The 21974-nt window shown below is 33.4% G+C and overlaps 1 protein-coding gene and 2 non-coding genes across 3 annotated transcripts; 2 read left to right on the forward strand and 1 right to left on the reverse strand.

The window, feature by feature from the left end:
• Positions 1-1031: 1031 nt before the first annotated feature.
• On the reverse strand, positions 1032-1104 carry Trnaf-gaa. Its single transcript has one exon. It is a non-coding gene; the product is annotated as a tRNA-Phe (tRNA).
• Positions 1105-16940: 15836 nt separating this feature from the next.
• LOC106670413 lies at positions 16941-18285 on the forward strand. Its single transcript, XM_014400716.1, has 2 exons — positions 16941-17299; positions 17984-18285. The coding sequence occupies exons 1-2, from the start codon at positions 17118-17120 to the stop codon at positions 18273-18275; spliced, it is 474 nt and encodes a 157-aa protein (XP_014256202.1). The 5' UTR covers positions 16941-17117; the 3' UTR covers positions 18276-18285.
• A 3186-nt stretch (positions 18286-21471) lies between these two features.
• On the forward strand, positions 21472-21544 carry Trnad-auc. Its single transcript has one exon. It is a non-coding gene; the product is annotated as a tRNA-Asp (tRNA).
• Positions 21545-21974: the final 430 nt, after the last annotated feature.

Raw genomic sequence — 21974 nt, forward strand, 5'->3', positions numbered from 1 at the left:
GGAACACGCATTATTGAGAGCAAAACCTGATAATAAATTGTAAGTTACATTTTAAATAATTTTCTCTAAATTATTTTGTGATGTTTTGGTGAGCAAAGCCAGGTAATAAATCGTTGGTTAAATTTTAATTGATCACTAAATGATTTTCCGTTGTTTGGCAGACCATCATTTTTTTTTTTTTTAATTAAAACTCGTGAATTTTTTTTTTTCTATCTTGTTTAATTTGGTTTAAATTAAAATATGTATGTTGTGATTAACAAATTTTAAAAAGTATAGTTTGAAACATATAGTTTGAAATAAACAACAAAATATGATGCCCTGATTTTTCTATTTGAGTATATTTAAAAAAATATTTATGTTTTTCGTACGAAGTGTTATGATATTTTATATTTCCTCCACGGATTATAAATGAAACGTTTGACATGGCATTTTATTCCTCGCTACGTAAAAAGGAAACGAATTCAAACATGTTCAATTATTCAGTTTTTTGTTTTTCTGATAAATAACAGAACGTTATGAACATCGTAACAGCGGGAAGTGATTTACCGTGGGAACTGCAATGTGTCACTACCATCACGTGTTCGGTCAAAAGGTCTGATACGTTTTTAAATGATTAATCCCCGATTAACGTACTGCTCATTTGGCCTTCTAGGAACCAGTAGGCAATTCGAGGTGATCATGACCGGTGGTAAATATTCTATGGAATTGTTCAACGATCCTGTAATAACCGGCGTATACATGAACTTTTCGGTAAAAATTGAATACTGTTCCGAAACTTATTCGACGTTATTTGCATAATGACACATCCCTCAGACAGCGAAGAAATATTGAATAGAATGAAAACAAAATTGCGTGCGTAGAATGTTAAATCGTTGCAGTTTTTAATCACGAGTTAACACAGAAAAGAGCTTAACTATTTTCGACAACACTCAATAAAATATTTTTGCTTATTCTCTGAGATAAGCATAAAAAATCAGTTTAAATGAAAAATTACTTCAATAAGTAAGCAATCGACGGTAAAAAGTATGTTTTGCCGAAACCCGGGATTGAACCAGGGACCTTTAGATCTTCAGTATAACGCTCTCCCAACTGAGCTATTTCGGCGGATGACGATATGTCGAGTTAAAGAAGATTATCCATTAGTTTTCTTATGGCTTCACATTTTGTGATTATACAAATAATTATTAACTTTAATTAAACTTGAAATTAAAAAATGGTTTTGTTTTCTTAGTAAAACAATACACTACCCATCCAAAAAAAAAAACCGACCACCTGGTTTTTGCAGGTAAAAATGGCCAAATTTGGAAATACATATTTTCTCAGCCATTTAAGGCACAGACCTGAGCTAGGTCTCATTTTTTAGAAAATTTTACGCTGAACAAGATGGCTTTTTTAAATGTTTTCCTACCTTCACTCTTTCATCAATAAATTCAAAAATTCTGGAAGGTTAATTTATGCCCTTTTTAAAAAAACTTCAAGTTGAGCTTTGGAGCCAGGAAATCGTTCAGGAGGGGCGCACTCTAGCAATCGAATTTAATAAATATTCAATTCGTCATTTTCCATTTGCCCGATTTCCCAACCATTTTCGAGTTATTCGCAATTTTTGGGCAAAATACGCGGCTGGATTCCTTATATAGACGCGGAAGTGATCAGAGAGCACAATGATGCCGTTAATGGTGATACACAAAACAAAATAGCTCGGTCAGATATTTCATGGTTGTTCCACGAAAAAATGGCCAGTTTTTTTTCCATTCTACAGGTGTTGTGACCGTTTGGCTTCGAATAACATATTGAAACAATAGGCTTATGTATGACAAAATTGGGTGAGAGCCGTCGGTTTTTTCCACGAGCACGTAAAAAACAAGTTTTTTGCCCGAAAATCGCGAATAACTCGAAAACGGTTGACAAATCGGCCAAAGTGGAAGATGACCAATTGAAAGCTTATTAAAATTTCCTTTCGACTGCTGCGAGGGCGCAGGACGGTTTCCTGGCTTCAATGATCAATTTCAATTTTTTGTAAAAAGTGCAACAAAGTACCAGAATTTTCGAATTACCCGATGAATCCATGAAGGACGAGAAAATATGCATTTCCGAAGTTGGCCATTATTTCGTGCAAAAACTAAGTGGTCGGTTTTATTTATTTATTATTTTTTTAATTAATTTATTTTTTGGGTGGGGGTAAAGGTAGTATGACGTTTTATAAATTAATTAGTTTCTATTGCCCACAATAAAAAATATAATCCACTAAATGACTAACTACTACAAATTTCGTGATTTTAGTTAATAATTTATTATTATAAGCGACTTGAAGTTTGTTTTATTCCAATAAATAATTATTAAGCAAAGTGCCATAAAGTTACGAAATAGTTTGGTCTTTAGTGTGCGAAAAGAAAATGAAGTTGAAATATGTAGTACCTGATGTGCTAAGCTACGGTCTTTACGACCCTGAATAAGAAGTTAACCCACTAGATTTATTTACCTCTACATATTTTGTAATTACTAGCACTACTATAACTTTTGATGAAGAAATTTAATTGCATGAACTTTTCTGGTTACCTAGTAGTTTCGTCTTTTGCATAAAACAAATAGGAAGTGGAAATGTAAATTGCCTGATGAACTAGTATTTCTAGAACTTTTGATGAAAGATTTCAATCAATTTAAGTTTTTTAAAACCCTGAATTTTTTGTAATCATACAGTGATTATTCTTAAGATTATTGAAGTCCGAATGCGTGTACGACATTTGATCAAGAAATTTAGCCGATTTATGTTGATTTGTAGCTCTGAATAATAAGTTAATCCACCATAATCCTTTATTTCTATAAACTTTTTATTTTGGATTAATTATTAATAACGGTAAAAAAATTATTAAGCAAAATGGCATGTAGCTTCGAAATACCGGGTAACCGGAACAGTTTGTGCGGTTTTTCGTTGGTTATTTATTTATTAACATTGAGATGAAAGAAGCCCTTTTTACAAAGTTACAAAAATAATAACAAATCCCAACGCTTGCAAAATATTTGATGGAGAAATTTAGTCGATTTATGTTGGTTTGTGCCCCTGAATAAGAAGATAATCTCTAGATAATCCTTTCTTATTGCAAACTTTGCGATTAATTATTAGTAACAATAAATAATCATTAAGCATGCATAAAGTTGCCATGTAGGTAGGAAATAGTTTGGTCTTTGGCTTAAAAAGAAAAGGAAGTAAAATATAAAGTACTGAGATTCAAACACTTGTATAACATGTGTTTTGTTTATTTACTTTATATTGCAAGGCATGGATGAAAAAGAAAATCCAATAACTACAAGATAATCAAACTATAACAAATTATTTAATACATAAAACAATTAATAAACAGTTTCACACAGAGAGTAGCACAATTATCTTTTCTATACTATAAAAAGAAGATGATAAGATATGTTAATTACCTGAAGTACTAGCAATTGTATAACTTGACGTAGGAATTTAATTGATTTAAGTACTTTTTGGGCATGAAAGAAGAACTACAAAATAATCCAATTATTACATTTTTTGTTACCCAAACTAGTTATTAAACAGCTTTCAATCATAGAGTTGCGAAATACTTTTGTTTTTACTGTATAAAAAAGGTAAAGTGGACGTTTTGAAGAAATGAAGTACTAGCAATTGCACAACTTCTGATGAACGTATTTAATCGATTTCAGTTTTAAGTGGCCGCGAATATTTATGCAATTATACAATGATTTTTGTTATTGTTTTAATACCGTTAGTCAAAATTTCTATTATGGGAGGATTAGATACGTTAAAAACGTCTGTACTTTGATCAGTGAAAGTAATGAAAGGCAAATATTTAAACGTTGAAGTTTGTTAAGGTCCGTCAGTTTATGAGGAGCCCATTTTCCCAAGATGTAAGCCAGAGCGAACGGTTTCATCGCTTACGCTTCAAACCCGTCATCCCCAGAAATAAACTTTTTGAACCAGTATTGGGCAGTGCGCGGCAGAAATTTTACCAGCTGCGAGCCGCCGTAGTATGGAACTAAAATAAGCACACATGAATTTTGAAGTCGAGTTTTGAAGCCGTGAGAAAGAAAGTATTTTATAATATAAAGTGAAATGTCCAAGGCACTTTTTCTTTTTGAATCCACGATTATTCTCTTGGTATTACGTGATGTACGTGATTCTCCTACGTAAATAAAAAAGTTGATTAACAGTATTAAAACAATAACAAATTCAAGACTGCGTGAACTTTTCTGGTTACTTGGTAGTTTCGTCTTTAGCCTAAAACGAATAGGAAGTGGAAATATAAAGAACCTGATGTACTCGTACATCCAGAACCTTTGATGAAAGAATTTAATCAATTTAAGTATTTTATAGCCCTGATTTTTTATGTAATTATACGTTGATCGTTCTTAAAATTAGTGAAGTGAACGCTTCTGTACCCTTGATAAAGAAATTTAGTGGACTTTATGTTGTTTTGTGTCCCTGAATAAGTAATTTAACCACTAGATTCCTTTCTTACTGCAAACATTGCGATTAATTATTAAGCAAAGTTAATTAATTTATTAAGCAAATTTGGTATTTTAGCATAAACTACGAAATAGTTGGGTTTTTGGGGTAAAACGGATTGAAAGTTGAACATTTATAAATTTTATTGAACCAACTTAATTGGTACGTAATCCACTAACAACGAGATAATCTAATTATAACACATGTTTTATTACACTAAACAATTAATAAATTGTAATCACAGAATAGCGAAATAATTTGTTCTTTAATGTAAAACGAAGAGGAACTGGGCGTTTTAATTATCTTAAGTACCTTTATGAGTACGAAAGAAAAAGCTAATCTACTAACTACAGGATAATACAATTATTACACATTTTTTATTACACAACAAGTTATTAAACTGTAATCATTCACAGAGTTGCGAAATAGTTTTGTTTTTACTTTTCAAAAAGTGGACATTTGAAATATACTTACACAAATTCTGATGTAAGAACTTAATAAATTTAATAATTTTGCTATAGCCATAAAATTTACGCAATTATACGTCAATTTTTGTTAATATTATTGAAGTCCGAACGCTTCTGGAATATGTGATGAAGAAATTTAGTCGATTTATTCGTTTGTGGATCTGAATAGGAAGTTAATCCTTCATTACTATAAATGTTTGAATTAAATATTAATAACACTAAATCAAAGTGGCATGCTACCACGAAATAGTTTTGACTTTAGCGTCCAAAAATAGAAAATGTATGTAAAATGCTGAAATTCAAGCACTTGTATATCTTTCATAAGAGGAATTTAATCAATTTACATTGCAAAAATTTATTTTTTTGTAGATCATCTATCATGTCATATTTCATATTTTCTTTCTGGAAAAATTTTCATTATACTACATATTATTCTTTTTAAAAAGTTTAGTTTGTACTTATAATTATTTATTAGTAATATTTGTATTGTTTTTAACCACTAATTTCGTGGTCCGCTTGACCAATTAATATATTACAATTAATTAAGGTTTTCAGTTGAGATAAAAAGGAATTTGAAAAATGGCAAAAAGGAGGGTAAATTCAAAAGGTGCGGTTGAGATGGGAAGCTGGTGTCCGAGTGGATCGAGCCATTGACTTTTTTATCTCAACTGCAAAACCTTAATTAATTGTAATATATTAGTTGGTCAAGCGGACCACGAAATTAGTGATTTTAATAATTTAACATGAAGTATACTTCACTAAAGCTCTCCGTGGCCATTTCATTTGTGGTGAGAATCCAATCCGATTACACGACATTTGAAAAATGGCAAAAAGGAGGGAAAATTGAAAAGTTGCTGTTGAGGTGGGAAGTTGGTGACCGAGTGGATCGAAGTCACGATAGGTCAAGTGGTAGAGCAGCGGCGTATTTAGCCGAAGGTCGTGGGTTCGAATCCCGCTCGTGACACTGATTTTTTGTGTCAACCAATACCTTACATTAAGATTAATTAATTGAAAGAAGTTATTTGGTCAATCGGACCACGAAATGTAATGGATAGCAAAAATATTATTGATTACAACAAAACGTTCAAATACTTAAATGTAAAACAGCAAATTGCCATTAATTGATTTTTTTCCAATAACGTTTTTNAATTCCTTCAACAAAAGTGATAGAAGTTTAGTATTTCAGGCACTTTACGTTTCTTCTTCCTATTCTTTTTACGTTTTATGAACTATTTATTTTTTAAGAAGTTATTTGGTCAATCGGACCACGAAATCTAATGGATAGCAAAAATATTATTGATTACAACAAAACGTTAAAATACTTTAATGTAAAACAGCAAATTGCCAACATGGCTGCAGTTCAGCAGATTTTTTTTCCAATAACGTTTTTCATCGTTTTGCTGAAACAAATAATCACATGATAAGCCCTACAAAAAAGACATTCATCTATAAAAAGAAAAAAACAAGTGCAACAATAAAGAATAAAAGACGAATTTAAGCTCCTTGATAGCCCTGAGTAAGAAGTTAATCCACTAGATTCTTTTATTACTACAAATGTTGTAATTAGACTAAATAATTGAATTACGAAATAATTTGCTTAAAATGAAAGGAAGTAGATATGTCAAGTGGCTGAAACATTACCACTTGCATAACTTTTAATGAAGGCATTTAGCTGATTTAAGCAGCTTTATGGCACTGAATTAAGCAAATAATCCCGTTACCACACATTTCCTTTTTCACCAAATAATCCTTAAATATTAAATTGTAATTAAACTTTAAATCTTCAGTCGTAAATCGACTTCAGAGTAAAAGAATGTCAAGTGGGTAAAACAAGTATAAAGTACGTGAAGTCCGTCTACTTGCATAACTTTTGATAAAGAGATTTAGTTCAATTAAACTGGTTTACGAACATGAATCAGCTTTTTTCAATTCACTTATACTTCGGATTTTAATTTCGATAAGCATTTCCTTTTAAGGAGAGTCTGGACTTTATATTTAAGGATAATAGTCCGGAATTTTTCCGTATTTCAGCGAATTATCAGTCATTTAGTTGTTCAAAGTGGGCCCAAATATTTGCTATTTTCGCTATTATCATGTTTTTATATTACAATCAACCATTCTTTTTGTTTTATTTTCCATAATGTCTGTCTACTTCGTCTTACTGGCTAATGGCTTCAACAAAACCGTAAATCGCTAGTTTTTGTCTGGAACCTAAAGTTGTGACAAAATTTACACAATTTTTTTTATTTTAAAAATATTTTTTTCCCCTGGTGGGTATTTTTAATAGAACAATTTTCGACAAAATTGTGTGCCTATTATCGTTGTACACAACGAATAAAGTTTTGATTCAATTTAATGAAAGGTTTTGAGGAAGGGTGAACCGGAAAATGAACATATGCAAGTTTTCAGGAGAAGGGATTTTCTGATCGAGCTCGAATTTTTCCCTTCGCCGCCCCATTTACACATAAACACGTTACACATCGATTCTTCTCGCAGTATGGTGTTGAGAGACTTGTTGTTGAGAGTGTTTTTGCTGAATCTGAATGAGAATCTGGATCATAAAAGCATCGTAAGCTTGTGTAAAAGCTTACGAACTTTTTACAATCCGGACGATGTTTTAGTTCGGAACGTGGATTGTGATAAAGCATCTAAATAAAAGACGAGTCTTCGAACAACGTAAAGCATGGCGGGTTGCAAGTTTATTACATCAGAACATTTGATTCGCAACGTTCAAAAAATTATTTGAATCACTTTTAAACCTGGGAAGCTCGTGTCACAAGTTTCGTCGTTTCCAAAAGAGTTAAACGTTTATTTCTCAACATTTTAAATAATGCAGTTTTGGTGGTCAACAACAACTTTATTCGGCGTGGGGATCTTCTAAATTGGTATATATTTTAAACTAAGTTTTTAAACGGTAGGAAAACAGTCTTTTATAGCGTTTTAGCAGTAGGCTTATCACTTTAGGGAATCTCTTTATAAAGCTCCGTTTTTCACTGACTTACAATCACGACGGGCTCGAAAAAAGACCTCCTCAGCTTAAGTTCATTTTTATTTATTCTCCATGTTGCCACCTTAAAATAAATTTTAAAAAAATTTCTTTCGTAATTATCAAGCCCTAAAGTTGGGAAATGTCTATTTGACGAATGTAAAAGTTACTAGGTCAACAATGAAAGGTTTTAAAACATATTGCCCTCGGCAATAAAAAGGGATAGTGTTTTAAAAATTTTATTTGTGTAATCTTCTGATCTTTGGGATGATTAACTTGTAACTTGGTCGTTACCTATCGATTTACACCGAGCGTATCCTCGCTGGGTTGGTATTTCAGACGCGTTCAGTCACGCCCGACACACTGAAGATGGCGAAATGCCGGAACGCGTCTATCAGATCAAACCAGACAAAGTAGACAAATAAAAAGCATCGGTAACGACAAAATTACAATATTATTTGAATTGAAAATTTTATTTTTTCAGGTATAAACAATAAAGTGTTCATAACTACTGTAAATTATATTGTTATGTGCGGAAGCGAAAAGCAAGAACATATTTATTTATTTATTTATTTATTTATTTACGGATCGAAATCCACTATAAAAAAAGACATTTTACAATAACAAAAAATATAAATAATATACGTAAAAATACAAATAATATATATAAAAAGAATAAGGACGTATATACATGGTAATAATATAAATGGTAAATATAAATGATAAATATAAAAATACAATTAAAGAGTAAAAACTGAACAACAAAAACATATGGAAAAAACAAAAAAATATGGAACAATCCTAGAAAATTTTAGGTTAAAAAAAATTGAATTTATACAATGATATAAATTTTAGATTTTTTAGATGTTTTAGGTAAGATAGGGGATTCTTTGCTCCGTCCAGAGAAAATTGTTATATGTTGTTAGTACTTCTGACATTTATGATAGTAATATTTAATTAATTAATATTTTGTTAACAAACAGGTATGAAAGGCATTGAAGGCTAAAATATTCTCATGGTTGATGATGATTCAGTGTCATAAAACCATTTTAATTAACTAAATTCCTTTAACAAATTTAATGCTTGTGTTAAAAATGTTAGGTAATTTACACATCCTTAACCACAAAAACTGTTGTGCAATGGGGTTTTTTTTAAATGTTCGTATTTAAGGTACATTGAAATTTCACTTTTTACTATTTTTGCGCTAAAAATTAAAGTATTTCGTAACATCATGGCACTTCGCTTAATAATTATTTGGTGTAATAACAAATATACATATTGTTGTCAGTCTATTATCCTGTTCCATAAGGACCATAAAGCTAGTTAAAAACAACTAAATTCCTTCAACAAAAGTGATAGAAGTTTAGTATTTCAGGCACTTTACGTTTCTTCTTCCTATTCTTTTTACGTTTTATGAACTATTTATTTTTTAACTACCGGCTACTTTGCTTAAAAATTACACTGACAGACGAAAAATTCCGCGCACTTGTAATATAACTTGATTGGTGTTATATATTAATCAAATAATTAATTAAGGTTTTCAGTTGAGAAAAAAAAGTCAATGGCACGAGCGGGATTCGAACCCACGATCTTCGGCTTGATACGCCGCTGCTCTACCAATTGAGCTATCTCAAAAGGTGGGGTTGAGATGGGAAGTTAGTGTCCGAGTGAATCGAGGTCACGATAGCAAAAATTATTTAATTATGATGATTAGGAATAACTTTATTTAAAACAATTGAGTTTAACAAACAATATTAGAGTGTTGTGCTCATAAAATTTAACTAACAATTTATTACAAGGTTTTGCTCAAAATAGTGCATTAAAAACAAAAGAGGCGTTGCGAGCGTGATACACGTTATTGTGATACACGCTGTGTGACTGTACGCAGCGTGTGCTTGCGTCGGGTAGATGTGNTAACAATTTATTACAAGGTTTTGCTCAAAATAGTGCATTAAGAACAAAAGATGCGTTGCGATTGTGATAGTGATTATTGTGATAAACGCTGTGGGCTGTCCGCGACGTGTGCTGCGTCGGATAGATGTGCACACCCCACCAAAACGTGGCAAGCCGTCGGGTGGCATCGGGTAGCGTCGCATGGCGTAGCATCGGGTAAGTGTGTTCCCGGCTTTAAAGATAGTTGTAATGAAAAAATTAATAAAAAATAATAAAGCGCAAAGAATTAATTGTGTCTGAAAATGAATTGGTTTAAAAAGCTTTTATAAATTATCTTGTCTCTTTTCAACGGATTAATATTTGAACTCGTAATAACCATGTTAATAAGCATTCTTTTATAATTAAACATATATTGTTCTTTCTAATAATGTCTACCCTCTTTTCCAGTATTTTCATTAGGGAGAGCTTATCGGTACTTGATCCAATCCATCTTTAATCTAATTTTCAAAAACAGTTCTGCTTACACTTTACATAAAACAAAAGTTGTTTTGTTTAAATAATTTTGTCAGGATCGAGAGAGGCAAAAAAATCACCAGCGAAATAAACGTGGAAATTGCGTTGTCTTGGAAGGAAAGCTAATTGTATTCAATAATGCAGGCCCTTTTCACTTTAAAAGCTTCTCGAGCTTCTTGAGTTGAGAATGGTATTGATGGATTTGACTGTTTCGTTTTTAGGAAGCTTGTGGACCTCTTCGTTCAACAGGATCGAATTTATATTTACTGTAATAAAAATATTCTTCATTTTGAACAACTGAATTAACAAAAGAATCTTCTTAAATTACAATTTTTACGTCTCGCCCAATATTTTCAGCCAATAAGATTTGACAATGTGTGTAGTTAAAAGTCCCAACAACGAAAATTTATATATTTGGCGTGTATATGTACACATATAATTCATAGGGCTTATTTTGGAATTTGCTAAGCCACTTAATTAAAATATTTAACAAACAACAATTTAACAAATTAAATGTTTTATTGGAAATGCAATACATAAAGGGCTGAATTTGATATATAACATTTAATAAACGCCATGTTATTGAATTTTTCCATAATAATTAATAGATTTTGCTCTTTTTCTTGGTACACAGCAACAGATTAAAAAATAAATTATTCACAGAATATGATATTGTGTAATAAATATTTTAACTTAATTACTCGATTTTGTTTTTCCAAAAAAGAATCATAAATATATTTTTGTCGCTCAAATATAGCCAAGTCTATTTGTATTCCTTCCAGCACTGGCTGTTTATGAGATATGGGGGACTTATGACAACCGGAGAGAAAGAATAATGCGAGATAGTGGTGACCCCCTGCCGAAACCCTTTCTTTAATCAGAAGAAAGCCCAAAGATGGAAGTTCAGGTGCAGGGATTTTGAATCCGGAATCAGACTTGGGTTACAATCTATTTTTAGTCTTAAGACGATTGTAGTTCGATATTTTCGGTATGGACGGCAGTTATCTCGTGATTCGATTCGAGCCATTTTTATCATCCTTGACATCAGAGGTGGAAAATTTTCTTTTATTTCTTGAACGTTACAAGTTTTGTTATGAATGAATACTTTTGTACATGAAGAAATTTGCATATACATCGGTCGGATAAATTTAAAAGTTCATCACGGCATGGAAAAAATATCCGCTGGTGGGTAGACTAAAAATAACAAAACAGGGCAAGAACTCGTTACTGGTAGTCTAAAGGAAAGTTAGAAAAAGAGATAAAGCTTACAGTAAAAATAAAATTTAGAAAATTATTTTTTCCTTCTTTCCTTTTCCTCACTCTTTTCAACTCTCTCTTTCTTTTACTTTTCTAACTTTCCACGAGAGTTAACTACTTTTTATTCAATTATATAATTTCATACCTGTATCTCCACACCTGTCGAGCATACTGAACGAGCTTTTTAGATCCTAACCATTCAAAATATTTTCTTAAAGTTTTAGTTGTTAAAAAGAAATAAACCCAAGTGTAACTTTCTTATTTCGCTCCAAATAGAATATACGAACTACAAAGTGTACATTTTTCAATCGCGTTCAAATTACTGAGAGGGCAGAACCCCCGTTTTCCTATTGTTAAGGAGCACTACGTCGCATCTAAATTTGAATAGCCATAGGAGTGCCTTAGATGATTAGATTTTCTAAGGTCGAACAGGGTTTAAATTAATTAAACGTTTATGTTTTATGTAGCAAGTAATCACTGGACGCTTGAACGTGCAAAAGGTATAATTCCCTGTGTGGCGCCGTGACTCTTGATATTATCGAAAATGCCTTTCCAGCTATACTGTTTAATGACTGAAAAAAAGAACCTCATAAATCCTAATTGTTGAATAATTTCCTACATTGGTCAAACCAGGAAATTTGACATTTCACATTTTCATACTATGTTATATGAGTTTTGGGTGGTTCAAGCTGATAGACGTTTTGTAACAAATGAAAAATAGAGTAAATGAGTATACTACACACTTCAAGTAAAGTATAATTGAAAATCAATTCGGACACTGTCTCCAAAAAAACCATTTTTTTAGGAGAGGAGGTGGCTAGAGAGAAAAACTTTGGAATGAAAAATCTCTATACCATATCTGAAACTTCAAAACCCTAGAATGCTAGTTAAAACGATTATTTTGAAATCGTGAGATGCGGTCTGGTGTGATCTAGGTTTGGAAAAATATTTTCTTTATCGTGCTAACGTTTCGGTCTTTATTGAGATCATCTTCAGGGCCTGGGATTTATAAACATTGTTTAATTATACAAATACATATAAGATGTGAATGTGAATTTATACAATTATGTACACAATATAGAAATTTTAGATTTAATCAAAGTATTTGTACTAACTCAAAGTGTTAGTTGGTTGTGAGTACAAATAATTGGATTGAATCAAAAAAAATTTTAGCATTGTATAAATTCATTTCTTTTTAATCTAAAATTTTCTAGCATTGTATAAACTCATTTTTTTCTCATCCTACATCTATTTGTAAAATTTCAACTCTCAATTTTTATTAATTCCAGGCCCTGAAGATGATTTCAATAAAGATCGAAACGTTGGCACGATAAAGAAAACGTTTTTCTGACATCTACATCACACCCGACCGCATCTCATGATTTCCGAATAATGATGTACACAATATAAAAATTTTAGATTTAATCAAACTATTTGTACTATCTGAAAGTGTGTTTTCTGTGTAGGTGTGTCACGGTTTTTGAAAGGGACCGACAATGGAAAAAAGGGTTAATGGTTGTTCGGGCCTGTTTAGCCTTTCAATATTATTATAAACTCACTAATTTCGTGGTCCGCTTGACCAATTAATATATTACAATTAATTAAGGTTTTTAGTTGAGATAAAAAAGTCAATGGCGCGAACGGGATTCGAACCCACGATCTTCGGCTAAATACGCCGCTACTCTACCACAAGAGCTATTGTAAATCTACTAGGACTCCAACTCCAGTAGTATAGTAGCGGCGTATCTAGCCGAAGATCGTGGGTTCGAATCCCGCTCGTGCCATTGACTTTTTTATCTCAACTAAAAACCTTAATTAATTGTAATTATTATAAGCGGGGATTATTAGGGAAAGGAACGCCAAATTGTTGAAGAATTAGACTATGTAGAAATATTTGATGTGTGGAATGTAATGGTTGTTTTATTATGTTATATTATATGTTTTGTGTGATGTGATGATGATACATGTATGTTATCGATATTGAATTTGATTAATGATATTAGGGTAGCTGCGTCTGAGTTTACAGTGTCTGTTCTGTAATTGATGCTGTGTTTATACTTGTTGACGTAAATCATTTCTAAAAAGTTACGTTTATGTATGTTTTATTCTGTGCGTAATATTTTTGGATTGTTGATGTCGAAGTTGTGTTGGTGTTCAAAATGGTGGGTAGCCAGTGCTGCAGGATTTTGTTTGGGTTTTTGCAATCTTAGATACGTAGTTTTACCCTCTTATCCAGATATTGGGATGTAATTCTGATGTAAGTTGCCGTATCATTGGCCCTGAAGATGATCGCAATAAGAATCGAAACGTTGGCACGATAAAGAAAATGTTTTTCTAAAACCTACGTCCACTCAAAACCGCATCTCACGATCTCTAAATATTCAATAATTAACGGTCACAAAATACTACACACTTCTAGATAAAACATTCAAGTAGAATACTAGCAGCAAGATTCTATAGGTATGCTTGTTTCGCTTTTATGGCCCTAACAAGCATGACTATAATAAATATAATGAATTCTTGACTTGTACTGCCCGAGAACGTGCTAATCCTTACACAAAAAATGTAGGTATGCAGTTACAAATATGTAATACAAAAAGTCTTCCTTTTTCAATACAGTGCCATATGTATTACGCAGGGCGGGTGACCGGACCCGAGGGGTTAAAAGCCTAGGTAGGCCCGTACCCCATCCCTAAAAGGTCCGGACCTGGTTGGCTCACGAGTCCTGCATAAACCTTTTGAACTTTCACAAACCCCAAGATTTTGGACCATTTTATCTTGGGGAGTGTTTTGGTTATGTCCTCTCCTTCGAAAGTTTCAAATCTTTCCCTAGCATACCTATCGCATTCTGCAAGGTAGTGTCGAGCCGTTTCTTCCTTTGTTTCACAGAAGCGGCAAAAGGGGTCTGGTAGAGCATCGATTATGAAGACGTGTTTTCTCAAGGGGCAATGGCTCGTTAGGATACCTATCAGCCTCCTAATTCCCCTCTAGAGTTAGAGAATAACCATTTCGTTTCTTTTGGTTTGATTTCCTTCACAAACTCCTTCGATTGCCTGTGTCCGGGGGACATATTCCATTCTTTAAGGAATTGTTTAATGCCCCAGCAACTAATACTCTCTTTCGCTGTGCTTATAGAGTGGGGTAATACCGGTTGTGGCCCGACAAACGCAGTATTTGATCCTTCTTTGGCCAGGCTGTCCGCCTCTTCATTGCCATAGTGCCCCTTATGAGCAGGTATCCATATGAGGGTTACCCTATTCTCGTACCTGGTAGTAATCCTATTAATAAGTTCAACGGTTTCCTCTCTAGCCTAGATGTTCGAATATACAGTGCCATACCTCGTCTTATATTAATGATATTAGTTCATATTATTTTTTGCCCTTTATCATACTATAGAATTTCACAGAATTTTCTATGACCTGTGAGTAGCTCCCTTGTCGGTACGATATTTGTTCCTCAGTACAACCCTCATTGATGATGATGATGATTATGATGATGATGAAGAGGAGGAGGAAGTTACTAGGAAGCAGGATTTCGAAATCCCCCAAGTACTGCTTATTATTCTTTTCCTGGTTTCTTAGATCAGTTCAATTGAGCCAAATCCTTCTTTTAAAAAGAAATAAGTTATTGGTTCTTATTGCTGCAATTCGTTTTCCCAGGCTTTCTTGTTTCCCTAGGTCATTTCTTCATTGGCAGTCTGTCTGTCTGTTTTTCTGTTTTTCTCTCTCTCCCTTTCCCAATACAGTGAGATAGCTCGTCTAATGTTAATGATATTAGTTCATGTTTTTTGCCCTTTATCATACTGTAGAATTTCACAGAATTTTCTATTAGCTCCCTTGATTGTGTGATATTTGTTCCTGAGTACAACCCTCCTTGATGATGATGATGATGATGATGATGATGATGAAGAGAAGGAGGAGGTTACTAGGAAGCAATATTTTTAAATCCCCCGAGCACTGCTTATTATTCTTTTCCTAGTTTATTTGTTCAGTTGAATTCAAATCCTTCTTTTACAAAGAAATAGGTCTTATTGCTGCAAAACTTTTTCCTAGGCTTTCTTATTTCCCTAGGTCATGTCTTCATTAGCAGTCTTTCTGTCTCTCTCTCTCTTTCTCTCTCTCTCTCTCCCTCTCAATCCCTCAAACGTCTAATTGTAATATCAATGGTTCATAAAATCATTTTATTTTAACATAACAACCTTAAAACACACCATGAAATAGACACTGCAATCGAAAAATTCACATTATCAATAACTGAATCAATCAGTGATTCAACAATTCACACACATCCACAAAACACATATTCTCAGCACATTAACGTACCGCTTTATATTCGCTACCTTATACGATCAAAAAGTCAAGCTCGTAAAGAATGGCAAAGAACACGTTACCCTTCAGATAAACGAAAACTGAATAAACTAACATATCAGCTGACTACGGAATTGCAAGCATATCGCTCCGACCGATTCGACGATTTACTGAATTACTAACAACAGAAAACAAATCTCTCTGGGCGGCAGCTAAAAATCTTCTATCTTACCACAAAATATCTACCCCGCTTCGCTAAGTCGACGGCAGTTGGGCCAAGTCAGATGAGGAAAAAGCGAATGCTTTTGCCTNCATCCCGACGAATCCCCTCAAACCCTCCCCGCCGACTGAAGAGACAATGGCCGCGAGATCTCCTAGGAAGTGATGGTGATGACAGTGAAAGTGATAATGACCCACGTATCAATTGAACAAACAATATTATTGTAACATTGGAGTAATACCAATGGGTGTTTTCTCCACTCTTGGTTTTAATTTGTTTTGTTTTAATTTTACCTTGCTCACTGTTACTTATCACTTTACTTTAGTTGTACTACAAATTATATTTAAAAGAAATTAACATATGATAATAACGTATTTACTAAATAGTGTAAAACCTGTTCTTATTCGTTGAATTGTTATTCAACTCTGTACAAAATCATTCTTATAATTCAGAAAATAAATTTTTACCTGTCGTGCCTTTGATGAAGTAGATTTTTGTGTAGAAATTAATTTAGTCCAATATTTTCTTTTATCCACTATTTTCGGGTAGTTCATTGTTATTATGAACAACCACAGATTTGATGGAAAGGTTCTTCCGCATTATTGTCGATGTATTAATCAATCAGCGTGTGTTTGTTGAGTAAAGCCGAGGGTGGTCTTCAGTAATACTCTTTACACTTTTACTTTTTGTTATTACAATGAAACCCTGTGCATGGACACATTGTGTGACTCGATAAATTATTTCTTCGTATTTTAATTATAATTTGACGTTACACGCTAGGGGCGGTTTCACCCTTTTTACGGCACTTCTTATAAGAGGTCGGTCGTTAATCACAAACTGTCATCGTACAAGCCATCGGTGTGGAAACGACAGCCGAAATACCCCTGAGAAAATTGGATAAAAATCACCGAATAATTGATAAATTTATTGGTAAATCATATGTAGTAACTCACACACGCCGTTCCATCAAAATCTACTGTAAAATAAAATGAGAAAAATTACAAAACTCATTATCCGGACATTGTACGCGCTCTTGAAAAACGGCGGTCAAAACAGGCCGGTCAAACTTAGTACTATTCTGAAATATGTGCAGAAGAAAAGTCCTCAGGTGAAAAAAGCGGAAGTTGTAAAAGCGTTGAAAACCGGAAATAACCTGGGATTGTTTTACTTGTAAGTTCAATTTTTCAAATGGCGTGCACTGCTGCTTAATGTACTAAATGTGGACTTAAATGTCTCGCTTCACTAGTCGCCTAGCGTAATTAAAAGTTTCTAATCTTGAATGTGAACTCGAATTGTTTTATATACATATTTTACAAAAAATAATTTTTGGTAAAAAAAAAGTAATTCCTGTCATAAAGGAGGATTTTAACGTCCAACTACCCGATTGGGGTCGCGGACGAAGGGTCAACACACTTTACAATACATTTTTCATATCATTATCAATTAAAAAGTCATGGGATTTGCCGGGATTCGAACCCAGAACCGCTAGCAAGGTGAAAACGATTCGGTCACCATATCTCGGTCCCCAAAATGGTTTTGACATGCTCGGCGACATTGAATTGGAAATCGTTGGCGGATAAGACAAATTGCCGGGGGGAAACGGTGAATTTATTCCACGGAAGGTAATTATAAATAACACGCCAGAGCACAATTAAAAGCTTCGACGAACAAAAATTAGCAAACTTCGGCCCTTCCATTTTAAGGGGCACTTTCTAAATTATTGTCACATTCATAAGAAGATTGCCGAGTATCGATTTTAAAAGTTGAAACGTTACGAACATGCTTTCATTCATAAGTCTTACCTACCGGTAAATAACCTTAGAAAAATTACTCACAGTTAATATCTGTTTTCAGAAGCCCTAAAGGTGATTCGGTCGTCCCAGCGGAAATATTCCAGAGCCTTTCCTGCTCCAACAAGGGACGGTTTATTATGTCGGCCTGCTGGCGTCCGATCCTCTGGAGGCAAAACAAGAAGGCGTACTGCAAGGGCTGCGGATTGTCATCCTGTAAGTGCTGCTCCTGCTGTAGCTGCCACCTGCACTGTCCTTTCTGCCCCGGAGCGAGTGAGAAACGCGACGAAATCATGCGTACTGACAATTCATGGTTTAGTAAGATCAAGAGAGTATTGGGCAAATATACTAAATGAGTTAAACATACGAGCCTGCGTTTTAAAATTAGTATCAGGTCGGACTTTAAAAAGGAAGTTTGAATTTCAATTTTAAAGACTTTAACTTCGCAATTCTCTTCCACTCTACTTATAAACTATTTTACTCTTTTATGAATGTTGATTTGAGTTCTACAAAATCAGAGTTCTTGGAAAAAGTGCCATAACTCGTCTTAACTTATATTTCTGCATATTTTTGTGATGCCCTTTATCATATTGTAGAATATCACTGAATTGTCAATGACCTGTGAGTAGCTTCTTTGTAGAGATGAGCATCGATGGTCGATGTTTAAAAAAAATCGATGGTAGGCGACCGATGTTCGATGTTTTCAATATCGATGTTACTGTATCGATGTTTTTTGACCATCGATGGTGGGCTGTCGATGTTTTATAAACTTTTTCAGTTTTATTCAGAATCGTGAGATGCGGTCTGGTGTGATGTAGGTTTCAGAAAAACGTTTTCTTTATCGGGCCAACGTTTCGATCTTGTGCTATTCTTGCGTGTCGTGTTGAGAGGGCACAGAGGGCAAATTACGCAGAAAACAAACATTTTGAGCCCTGAAGATGATCTCACTAAAGATCATCAGAAAACACGTTGGCACGATAAAGAAAATGTTTTTCTGAAACCTCTTAATAATCATCGCCAAACGGTCACTAATCACCACACATTTTTCAGTTTTCCTAATTTCTACTTTTGTTAATAGGGAATGATCCATATTCTTCTGATATGAAAGTGACCCATCAGATCCTGTCAGGAGTTTTTCAATTTGTTGCCTTAGTGGCACATCTGTTCCCTCTGAACAATTATTTTCCAAAGCTGGACAGTTTATTTGGAAAACCAGAAATCGCTTAGAGGATAAATCTNTGGAAAAAGTGCCATAACTCGTCTTAACTTATATTTCTGCATATTTTTGTGATGCCCTTTATCATATTGTAGAATATCACTGAATTGTCAATGACTTGTGAGTTGCTTCTTTGTAGGGATGAGCGTCGATGGTCGATGTTTAGAAAACATCGATAGTAGGTGACCGATGTTCGATGTTTTCAATATCGATGTTACTGTATCGATGTTTTTTGACCATCGATGGCGGTATGTCGATGTTTTATAAACTTTTTCAGTTTTATTCAGAAATCGTGAGATGCGGTCTGGTGTGATGTAGGATTCAGAAAAACGTTTTCTTTATCTTGCCAACGTTTCGATCTTTATTGAGATCATCTTCAGGTAAAGTGACCACACGTCCCGATTTTGGCGGGATAGTCCCGCTTTTTGGTAGACTGTCCCGCGTCCCGCCGATTTTTAAAAATGTCCCGCTTTTTAGAAAATATCTGCATTTCTTATTTTAAATGTACTGTAAAAATATATTACCTATTATTTATTAAGTATTATGGTGAATATAAAGAAATAAAAAATACATTAAAAAACACTTAAAATGCATGCAGAGTAAACTAAATTAGGCAATGTACCGAGTTAGATTTACTCGGTGGTGTTCCATCATTGTCGTTACGTCTCGGCTTAATTCAGATAAGTGCGGACTGCCGTTAGACAGTGCTGTGAAAATTATTGAAGGGGACAAAATTTCAATTACGGAAGTGTCAAATGAAATCAATAATTTAAAATCAAAATTACGAGAAAGAATTGATAACGATTACATTCCTTTAATTATTCGAAAAGACATCAATAGGTTGGAAGAACAAGGTGCCATTAAACGACCTGATTTTCTGAAACATGTCAAAAAATTTTATAATAACTGCTTGGAATATCTTGAAGAATGGACATTTAAATTCGAAGATATTAAAAATTTTCATTGAGTGACATTAAAAAAGGAGATTTTAAGGGAATATGTGGAAAAATCTTTTGAATATATTAGTAACCATTTTCCGAAAAATAATATTTGCGAAAATGATCTTTTTGATGAGGTGTCATTGGTAAAAAGATATGTTACAGATGAAAAAATTAAATGTTGGTTGTATGCAAATGTGGAAACAGACAAAAAAGGGATGGAGTTATTCCTTCAATTTAAACAGCATAATATTCCTTATCAAAATATTTTGAAAATTGTAGAATTTGCGCTCTCCCTTCCAGGAACAAATGCAGCAACAGAACGTGTTTTTTCTAGTATCAATAAAATATGGACAACTGAAAAAACGCAGTTGAACATTAAAACTTTAAAATCTGTATTAAGTGTAAAATATAATTTGACCAATTCATGTGAAATATTTCACGACATTTTAATAAATGATCCCTCGGATCAAAAATATGACCGTGAAAGAAAATCATAATTTTTTTAAATAAAAAATTTAATTTGATTAAAAATCATGATGTTCAAATTATTATTTTTTACAAATATTTTTATAGTTACCAATAATTAATAATAAATACATTTTTGTACAAGTATATGAATGTATACAATAACATATATAAAACTAAATTGTAATTCTCATTTCATCCCATTTGTCCCGCTTTGTCTCAATGAAAATGTGGTCACTTTATCTTCAGGGCTCAAAGTGTTTATTTTCTGCGTAATTGTGCCATTCTTGCGTATGGTGTTGAGAGTGCCCAGAGGACAAATTACACAGAAAACAAACACTTTGAGCCCTGAAGATGATCTCAATAAAGATCGAAACGTTAGCACGACAAAGAAAATGTTTTTCTGAAACCTCTTAATAATCATCGACAAACGGTCACTAATCACCACACATTTTTCAGTTTTCCTTATTTCCACTTTTGTGAATAGGGAATGATCCATATTCTTCTGATATGAAAGTGACCTATCACACCTGTCAGGAGTTGTTCAATTTGTTGCCTTAGTGGCACATCTGTTCCCTCTGAACAATTATTTTCCAAAGCTGGACAGTTTATTTGGAAAACCAGAAATCGCTTAGAGGATAAATCTACGTTTTTTAAATTGCGTTCCGGAGAAGATGTCGGAGTGTTTCATTGCAAAATTTGGATACATTAATTCTAATAAATTACGGATATGGCTGATTTTAGCTACGTACGTGTTAAACCTTTCAGCAAGAGACAGGAATTGGGTGGGTTATGGATATTTTCTAAAGTATTGAAGAAAAACAGCGAGGTATTTTGAATCAAATTCACAGGCACACAATACTTTAACAATAAACAAACCCCAACAAAAGGTGGGGTTGAGATGGGAAGTTAGTGTCCGAGTGGATCGAAGTCACGATAGCTCAATTGGTAGAGTAGCGGCGTATCAAGCCGAAGGTCGTGGGTTCGAATCCCGCTCGTGACACTGACTTTTTTCAACTAAAAACCTTAATTAATTGAAAGATATTAATTGGTCAAGGGGACCACGAAAACTAGTGAATTTAACAATAGACGTCTTTTATTTAAAAGGGACCGAGAGATCAATGTACAACTATAAATGAAACCAAAGGCAATAATAATTCCTAATAAATGATATTAAAAAAATAAAATAATTTATTAAGTTCCTAATAAAAGTTCTGAAATGGCGAAATTTCAAAAATTACCTTATGTTTCTAAAGTGGCACATAAAAAAATGTATGCTTATGAAAATAATTTGTGGTTTGAGTAATGAATACTCAAAAAACCATCGATGTGTAGAGCGTGGATTCGATGGTAGTACCATCATCGGTGGTGAGGTTCCGATTTTTTTTTACCGACGCTACTTTTTGTTGGTGAGATATTTCTTCCTGAATCCT

Source organism: Cimex lectularius, unplaced genomic scaffold (genome assembly GCF_000648675.2).
Source record: "Cimex lectularius strain Harlan isolate CLEC.00 unplaced genomic scaffold, Clec_2.1 scaffold103, whole genome shotgun sequence".
Lineage (NCBI taxonomy): Eukaryota > Metazoa > Arthropoda > Insecta > Hemiptera > Cimicidae > Cimex > Cimex lectularius.